This window comes from Ylistrum balloti, unplaced genomic scaffold (assembly GCF_031769215.1).
Source record: "Ylistrum balloti isolate Yb309-2 unplaced genomic scaffold, AGI_CSIRO_Ybal_v1 Utg369800, whole genome shotgun sequence".
NCBI lineage: Eukaryota > Metazoa > Mollusca > Bivalvia > Pectinida > Pectinidae > Ylistrum > Ylistrum balloti.
In genome coordinates, this window is record NW_026781978.1 from 1,878,677 (window position 1) to 1,888,631 (window position 9,955).

The 9,955-nt window shown below is 35.2% G+C and overlaps 1 protein-coding gene across 1 annotated transcript; it reads right to left on the reverse strand.

Moving 5' to 3' along the window:
* Positions 1-1,983: 1,983 nt before the first annotated feature.
* LOC132544508 (C1q-related factor-like) lies at positions 1,984-4,127 on the reverse strand. The gene is made up of 2 exons (XM_060208112.1): positions 3,848-4,127; positions 1,984-2,390 (listed from the first exon to the last, which is right to left on the reverse strand). The coding sequence occupies exons 1-2, from the start codon at positions 4,125-4,127 to the stop codon at positions 1,984-1,986; spliced, it is 687 nt and encodes a 228-aa protein (XP_060064095.1).
* Positions 4,128-9,955: the final 5,828 nt, after the last annotated feature.

Sequence of the window (9,955 nt, forward strand, 5' to 3'; positions counted from 1 at the left end):
AAATAGCATGTTTTAGGGTGTTCATGTGTGATGGTGTGTGTGTGGGTATGTGTCTGAGGGTGTGTGTAAGGGTGTGAGGATGTGTGTGTGCGAGGATGTGTGATTGTGTGTGTTTGAGGGTGTGTGTGTGAGGGTGTGTGTTAGAGTGTGTGTGAGGGTGTGTGTGTGTGCGAGGGTGTGTGTGTGAGGGTGTGTGTGTGGGTGTGAGGGTGTGTGTGTAAGAGAGAGAGTGTGTGTTAGGATGTGAAGGTGTGTGAGGGCGTGTGTGTTAGGGTGAGAGGTGATAAGTAAAACTATGCAAACATCAATGTTTGTAGATACTGTGGTTAGTTAGTTTTGTATGTCGTTCCTCTTAGGATAATTAAGCCCAGAATATAAATATGTTATTGAAACACAAATACTATAACCAAGAATCTTAAGAAATATTTCATAGTCATGTCAAAAAGCTGTCCAATTGTTCATTACAATTTACACAAGTTAAATTTGTAATGTACATTGGCCATATGTAACTTGCCATACCAATCAACACGGTATATTCAGTCAGTGTGTTTTCGATTGGCACACAGATATTTTTTACGTTTGCTTTTATATTTGTTCCTAAAAACCGACGGATTATTGTATCATTTTACTTCCAATATCAAGGAATATGTTCTTGATAAAATCTATTTGTATAGTATACGGATGTACTGTACAATAATGAATGTAATGGACTGGTTGCATGGTCAATCAATAATGCATATCAGATAGATCAATTTGCAGTAGTATCCTATTTAGCGGTCCTCCTATATTTACATACGAAATGACACACAGGGAGGTATTCATGCGTGCCCCAGACGGCTGATAATAGGGATAATAAACAGGATGTCTCAAATGTCACTGTGAAAATGGATACAAATGTTGATCATATCTGTAAGTAAATGTCAGCGAATGGTATAACTTGAAAATATATATTAGCCGCATTATTCTTTGAACAATTCATGCCCAAGCTTAAAAACAGATTTACTATTTGTCATAAATGTAACGTAATTTGGTTAAATGTTGGATCGAAATTGCTCCATAAATACATGGTCTGACTCGAAAAACGTCAGAAAACTTTAACCTAACTCATAATATATAAGTCAAAATAATAAAAAAAAGTCAAAATTCGTTAACTCTACCCAAAACTATAAACTAAGTAAAAAAAAACTTCTCCAAAGTCAAAAACAATAACACGAGTAAAATATCGTTAAACCAACTTAAAAATGCAAAACAAACCAAAAACATTCATAAGAAAAATAGAAATGAATGAATAATAAAAAAAAACCGTAATTCACGCCCAAAATGTATCAATTGCACCAAAAAACGTAATCCATGCTCGAAAGATATAAAATAGGCAATAAACGTAACCAAGACTCAAAGCCTATTAAACGAGCCAGAAACGTAATCCGAAGTCAAAAACTTTGAAAGGAGTTAAGAGCCGAAATCCGTAATATAAAAAGCAAGACAAAAACAAATCACTCTAAATAAAAGCCTATTAAACGAGCCACCAACGCAGTCCAAAATGATGTAGAAAACAAATAAAAAAAAAAACGTAATCCAAAATCAAAATATATCAACTGATTACGATAAGAATCAAATCAAGTGACCGCGCAATATCAGTGCTCTCTCACGGCGTCTTTCATCCAGGAAAATCTGAATAATGCAACGTTATCAAAAAGTGACCATGGTTAATAATAGCGAAATCACCAAGTACACTAATTTGCATCAAAACACCTTACTTCATTTAGCAAATGGAAATACAATGTTTCCGAACTATGGTCAAAGTCACTGTAAATGAACAGAGATGAACACCAACGCATTAAACGGTAAATTGGTATAACTTTCAAAGCATACTCTAGAAACGATAGCACACCTATACTTGATGTACTTTCAAATATATGTATCTGAAACCGAAACTGATGAGCAGTAAAGTTTCGACTGGGATGATTCACAGCCTGTTGCAAATTAAAACAAAAGCCATCCAGAAAATGTAGAGAGGTCTCCACCCAAAATGCCGGAAGAATGCTGTGCACCTGTTCGTACCCAGACAGTTTCCCCAGGAAGCGCTGACGTCACAACTACATTGGATGCGGACGAGAACTCAGAGTGACTTCCAGAATCCGACAACGCCATACCATACAGATTACCATTAACAGTTAACTCTGTGTGTACACTAGTGTTGTTGAAGCTGACCGTTGTCCAGAAGAAAACATACGTGCCTGGTGTAGGAATTGTAAAGATCCCGGTAAAATAATTGTAGCCATTTCCGATGTTGGTTCGGACATGATCGAATTTGATCGTTTGGTGGTTTCCAATGTTTTCTATGTTGGACTTCAGTTGTACGTAGAATGCTACTTGTGCTGCTTGTATCCCTGTAATAAGTAGATGACAGCTCATTCAAGAAGCAATGTCTCAAAGAGTATACAGTGTTACCGTTTAATAGATGATATTTTAAGTTTGACTTTATTTTCAAGGCGTGAGATTCAGATCCAATGTGTGATGCATGATCTTTCGCGGAAGTTATTTGTTCATTTACTTCGTGCACAAGTGAGAATAACATTATTGATGTTTAATGATAATGTGCATTACAAATCTTATAGAGTCAATAACAAAAGTAACATTAGATATATTATATGTATACTGAAGTCCTTACGAGAAGAGTTTTTTTTTGTAAAATTGTTTGCCTGGTGTGGACTATGCCTGCAATATATATATAAAAAAAATCCGACATATTAAGCAATTCCTGAAGTTTGGGGCGATGCAAAAAATAGTCGGTTTACCATTAATAACTTTTGTGGTTGATTAGGGTCAAACTGAACTTTTCGATAGAATATATGAAAAACGCAATTCGATTTCTTTAAATGTACTGTGTCGGCTGGTAACGGCTGTTTTTTTTTCAATTTACCTTTTCCCCAAATAGGAAATCGTTTTCTCGGTAAGGATAAAGCCAAAATAAAAATAGACGACTAATGGGGTTGAATCGCTCATTTGTTTTGCAAACTAGAAATAAAATTCTCCAAACATGCTACTACTATGTTAATTGGACAGACATGACGGCCCTTCAGCCTAGCACGCTACGGGCCCAATATATACATAATTACCCTAAGACTATTGCTTACTGAGAAGTTGTTTGAAGACTTCAACATATCTGACCCCTGTGACCTGTGGCCCAAGGTCATTCATTAGAACAAACTTAGTAGCTTTCCGTCCAAACATGTTACGTGCTCCCGGTTACTAAAATTAAGTCGTTTAAAGTGAAACGTTGACGCCAGACGACATATGCCGCGCTACGAGAGGCCTCGTCACTTAAAGGGCACGTGAGCTAAAATGACCCATATCAGCCGACATACTTAACACCTACAAAACGAATCAATTTTAGTGTATATATGACATATGTATCCACATATCTGCGGTAGAATCCACCATGAATTTTGCCTTTACTCTGCTTTTATTCAGCAGAAAATCGTTGAGGTATTAACGGGCTGATACGCCAGTTATCAGGGAATGTGACCCCGTGGAGTGCACGAGTCCGTGCGAACGCATGCAGGTTTCGGTATATCATAAGGCTGCATTTAGAAATAGCCTTGTCATAAGTGGATATCGACTTATTTTAAAAACCAAAATTACCTGTTCATAACCAGCATGCTACATGTCTTATACTGCAAAAGCTTTATGTTTGCTAAAATATTGAATCGGAAACATTTTCATGGAAATTACGAGAAGAATTATAGTGTACCCTCAAAACTTATGAACAATGGAACGTCTCAAAAATAGCCTTTATAGTACTTACTGTAAATATAGATTTATATAGTGTGCTGTCAAAACGTACGTGTGCTTGACCTGGAGAAAACAGGTAAGTCTTGTCCCTGATCCAAATATTCTTTTCGCTGAAATATATCGATATCAGAAATACCAATATTCATTTTCATCCTGTCAATCTCTTTACTTTGTCTGTCGATAGTATTTCGTAGTCGTGCCATCTCAATTTCACAGGATCTGGCGATGTTTTGGTATTCGTTAAGTTGTTCCATGGCCTCTGAAAATCGAGAGTTTGTTTGCTCTTGGGTCATCATAAACTCCTGTACTTTCATCGCCGACAGCTCATGCATCGAGCTTTTTGTCGTGGTCGTCAAGTTTACAGCATCATCATTCGTGTTTACAGATTCATCTATACACCACGCAAAACAAACACAAGAAAAAACTACATGAAGTGCTAGAAAATTCGACAGTCGATTATAATACAGGAACATTTTCATAATACTCTGATCATAGATCTAGCGACAATAGAAAATTAGACGTAAAGATAACCTATAGGTCAATGGTACAATGTATTTAGATAACACTGCCGGTTCTTATTGTAAAGGGCACCTGTTAGTCCCATCGATTCAGCCACGTACTGGTGACAAAAACAAAACAGTAGTAACTGTCGCATAGGAAAAACAAAAATACTACTGTGTGCATGCAGTTGAAAGAGAGTGTTATTGCTAACACACCACTTTCTCTAGACACACATTATACAACTGGAATATGTCTATGAGACAAGAATTTCTTCCATCATTTTTTCCTGTTTTACCTGTTCAAGATCAATAGAATCTTACATTAGTCTGTTGTGGAGGGAGTCAGCAATACCTCATATTTAAGATATCCGACATATTAAGTTATCCCTAAAGTTTGGGTTGATAACAAAAATAATTCTGTTTAACCGGTGCTGACCAACCAAACCCTAACGTGAAAGTTGGGATATGACTGCCCAAGAAACAGATCCATGTTTGATTATTTTTGTCGTCCATACTAAGAACGACAGTAACAGTTTTCAGGTTGTTTGTGCAACGCCCCATCATCAATACTCCGTGAAATGTGCGTTTGAACTGGTAACGTAATCAACTGGCGACATGGTTATACAGGACAAACCTGAAATACAATGCAATCGGCCTATAGAATTAATCTACGCTAAATTAAGCAGGAATAACATTCTAGTTTGACTATATCATTGTATCGACAAATACTTCAGTTCATTCGTAATAAACTACCGGATAGTTGAATGAGTGATTTTTTTCCATACGCTAAAGTTAATTCAGTTACTCCAATGTTATAAAATTACCGAAGCATGCATGACTGCCATTAGCATGTCATAACTTCCTTCTTCTATTATTATACATGATATATATACATGTACACACTACAGTTGCTAGCATAGATCATCTAGACGGATCTCACGACCCCAGTTTTCATATTACCGTATCCATCCCGTTATAAGCCACGGGACCGTCACTTACATTATGTACCATATTACGTGGATTCAACAGAGCATTTATTGACATTGCCACTGAACTTACAGTAGCTGTTCCGAGTCGGAATCAAAATACTGCAAATGCAAATAATTTTCTAAAGACTGAAATGAGTAGATTTTATCGTGTTGTTGGTTCGCTGTCTACAGTGAAAGATAAAGTAATGACGGAGTATTACATAATGTTGCCATGTTTTCCTGTGATTTCAAGTCATCAATTAGAAAGTGTTTCACGTCAGATATTCCTAATTTACAATAAACAAATAACACACAGCTACTTGTGGTACATATCTGTTGTGCACGTTGTCATCATGACCCGTAGAAATAAATCATAAACAACAAAACTACTCAAATATTTGTTTAATGATGTCCAGAAAATAAATAATAATAATTTCTTAATTGATCTTTGATAGTTGTAATGATATTGTCAAGTCATGACAGCATATCTATGGTTACCATCTATCAATGACTGAAAATAAATGTAGACGAATATTACTCTTTAATATACAGGTGTACATTGAAGAAACGTATTACGATGGAATACATGTATGCCTTTTCTCAAATTCTGTATTTCAACTATCTGAGTCAAAAATACTTTGAAGTCATATATAAACATATTTTTCAAGTTAACTGATCAGTCTGGACGATCGGACCATTGACATTTGTTATTGTCACCAATGAAATAAAAAAACTCTTTTTGCTGCAGTTGCAACACTGAACGGTGGAACTCTCTACCATAAAAGGTTTTGACCACCATTAAGAAAAAGTAGACCTATCCTGGACTACTGAATTAGTTGACACCTCTACTATGTATAAACTAGTAATCTCATGTGAATGGGAGGAAAGCTAGCATTTCAAAACAATAAACAGCTTAGAGATCATATCATCATGCATTATCCCCAAAATATAAATGTTAATACATGTATATAAGTGGTTACCTATTTAGTAATTGCTAAATATAACGTTTTCCTTACATGAAATGGATTTCATATTTTGAAACAGATTTATACGATCCGACTTTATAAAATTACAGTTGTGTATCAGTTATAAGGATAACTCTTTGGTGACATGAAATTACATTCAGCCTGGTACCGGTTGTTCAAAGACTTAAGATATAAACACTGGTGAGTGAAAATGTTAAAAAAAACCTCCCAACACTATTTATTATTTCATGAATGTAGACTTGTTGATACAGGTCAAATCGATATATCATCAATGTTTCTTTTGCTTTTAAAACTCTTGTTTGATCAGTGAAAGCAATTCTGTTTTTATTACCTACTGGATAACTTTGACTAAACTTTGAGCAACCGGGGCCAGGTTTCTGATGAAAAATAGAATAGTGGAATTATGAAATGGCCATGAACAGTGACCTTATCATGTGTTCTAAAAAGCAAAGCACTGACATGTTGTTACCTGTAATATAAACAAAGATACGAGACGTATCCCAAAAAGTTTGCCTCTGTAGGTAGTATAGACAGAAATGTTTTCTACTGTAAATTACATACATTGTCTCTGGTTTTGAAACAAGGCTCTCTCAAAGCACTAATAAATTATTAATATGCACCTCTGTGTAAAATTGTACTCTTGTTTTCAAAACAAAAACATTAATCCAGTTTATAAAAGATAAATCATCATCAGTTGTAATGAAAACACATTCAATAAAATGGGACAAAGCCACAATTGGCCAGGTTGCAGGATGAGTGCAGTTTCTATATGGTGCTAAAAACAACGTTTCGGCCAATGAGAGGCTATCAAGCACAAAACAACATCTCAACCAATGAGGGGCAAAGGCTGCAATCTTGGCTTTTCCCTGCCAAACTGCGGAAAGTGCCTAAGTTCCAATGCCCGGAAAATAAAAAAAATGCCCGTAATGAATCCATAATAGGAGGTGCACATCATCAACATATATATAAACATCCTACAAAGTTTCAAGCTTCGACGTCAAAAACTCTAGGAGTACTTGATTCTACAACACTGGTAACCCTTTTCCCCACCCGCCCAACATTCACAATACTATAACCCTGATTTGCACTGTTTGCAACCTGGCCAAAAATGTGAAAAACAAGAAGTTATTTATCTATTTATTTTCTAGTTTCTGATCTCCTGATAAGAATACTACCATACTACGAAACAATGCTATTATATCAACCCTTGGCACCAAGAATTGTTACTTTTTTTTAGCTTTGGAAAGGCTGTTTTGTCATACTCCAAGTATCATTGGCAACACAAATGATGTGACATCATATTAAAATTTTGACTTTAACATAAATTGATATATGCGTTTACCATCAAAAACATGAAGAATCTCGAATAAACATAGTAATTAAAATAGCAAACTGTAAAAAATGAGTTGGTATTAACATCTATTATCTATGACGAAAAGCTTTATTAACTGGTCATGATGTCAATAACTATAAAGAAGATCAAATATATAATAAAACAGTCATATTTCATAAGACATGCACAATAGGGTACCGAATTTTTGAGAGAAAAAAAATTGTGTCAAAACATTAAATGATAGCCATCCTTTCACTAATACTGAAATTTTTGCATAGTAAATATCAAACATTTAAAATCAACATAAATCAATATTGCATAGAAGTTTGGTACAAAAGGTACTGAGGTATTTTTCACTCTCTTCCAACAAATAGTACCAGATGAATTCCACTTTACAGATATTAATGAATACATATGACAAAACATTTTCAACAAACTACCATGAAGGCAAATATCAATTTTATAAGTTGATCCATTTTTCAGTTGAAAAGTTCAGTAAGATTTGAGAAGAGCAAAACTGGATATAACACAAAGCTAATCAAGATCAGTGGATTTCTTTTGTAGATAATAAAAACAGATACAACGTATATCAACACAAGACCTGATTTCTTAAAGAAAAAATAGGTACATATATGCAATACATATAAAATATACAGACAGCAACCAAATATGGTACGGCGATAATGACATATGGCCGTAACTTTAACTCTCAATCTGATAAGTATATTAGATGTTACAGAAGACAGGATGTGAAAATAGAACACAATATTGTTATCTATATCGCGGAGATGATGTTATTAAGCAATCTATTATATCACTTATTGTAATGTAAATCAAAATAGGTAGGAAAAGTTAGATGATATGCTGAAAGACAATGTTGAATATATACATACACTGTCTTGTTTTGACACTGAGATAAGATCGTTTTGTTAGAGATCAGACAATACTTTGGATTATCAAGTCCGAATATGATTCAACATATTATGATTAGAGTATTGATTGGCTTTAAGTTCAACTGTGCTTTCCTACACTAAAGGTCAAGAATTGACATTAGTTACAAAATGTTATTTAATGTGAGCATGATAAGTGTGCTTTTTCTTACACTAAAGTATAAAATTGATGGAAGGAAAGACATGTTACTTAAACTGAGCTTGATAGTGTGAGTTGAATCAACATATAACATGATTTATCTAACAGTTACCTTGAATTTAAATATATCTTTCTGGCCAATTTCAAAAATACAAGAGATCCCAGAGGGATCTTGGCGCCCACCATTTGAGGATCTGTTTTCAGTTCTTGAAGATTTGCTTATTTTTTTTTGTTTGTTACAGGTGTTGTAAATGTTCATGAACTGGTCTTCATTGAATGTACTCAATGATGGCACAAGATATTTTTATTAAGCACCTATTAGCAAATATCATTTGAAAAAGATCCCAAAGTATTATTAGATAGCAGTCAGTTACAGGTGGATAATGGACAATATGCTTGTGCTGTATTACTGTCAACATCCAAGATGGCTGCCTGTGGGCCACCTTGATTTCAAATCAGTCCAAAAAAGGTACAATGCACAACTAAGGAACAAGGGAAACCAATATCTATGAAATATCAAAAGGATCCATCCAGTACTTCCTCAGATATAGCAGTAACAAGATTTTACTCTCAAAATCCAAGATGGCTGCCTGTCAGCCATCTTGATTTCGGATCAGTCCAAAAAGGTATAATGCACAACTTGGAACCAAAGGGAACCTGCATATGAAATTTGAGAAAGATCCATCCAGTACTTTCCAAGAAATAGCAGTAACAAACTTTTACTTCCAAAATCCAAGATGGCTGTCTGTCGGCCATCTTGAATTCGAATCAGTCCAAAAAAGGTACAATGCACAACTAGGGACCAAGGGGAAACTGTACATGAAATTTGAGAAAGATCCATCCAGTACTTTCCAAGAAATAGCAGTAACAAACTTTTACTTCGAAAATCCAAGATGGCTGTCTGTCGGCCATCTTGAATTCGAATCAGTCCAAAAAAGGTACAATGCACAACTAGGGACCAAGGGGAAACTGCATACGGAATTTGAGAAAGATCCATCCAGTACTTTCCAAGAAATGTAACAAACTTTTACATCCAAAATCCAAGATGAAATTTCAGTTCAAAAAAGGTTCAATGCACAACTAGGGACCAAAGGGAAACTGCATATGAAATTTGAGAAAGATCCATCCGGTACTTTCTCAGAAATAGCGGTAACAAACTTTTACATCCAAAATCCAAGATGGCTGTCTGTCAGCCATCTTGAATTCGAATCAGTCCAAGAAAGGTACAATGCACAACTAGGGACCAAGGGGAAACTGCATATGGAATTTGAGAAAGATCCATCC

Excerpts from the sequence above, each read along its gene's own strand:
- LOC132544508 (XM_060208112.1), bottom strand. The coding sequence starts at position 4,127 with ATGCATGAGCTGTCGGCGATGAAAGTACAGGAGTTTATGATGACCCAA. Across the intron at positions 2,391-3,847 it reads TTTCTCCAGGTCAAGCACAC|GGATACAAGCAGCACAAGTA; the intron begins GTACGTTTTGAC and ends TACTTATTACAG.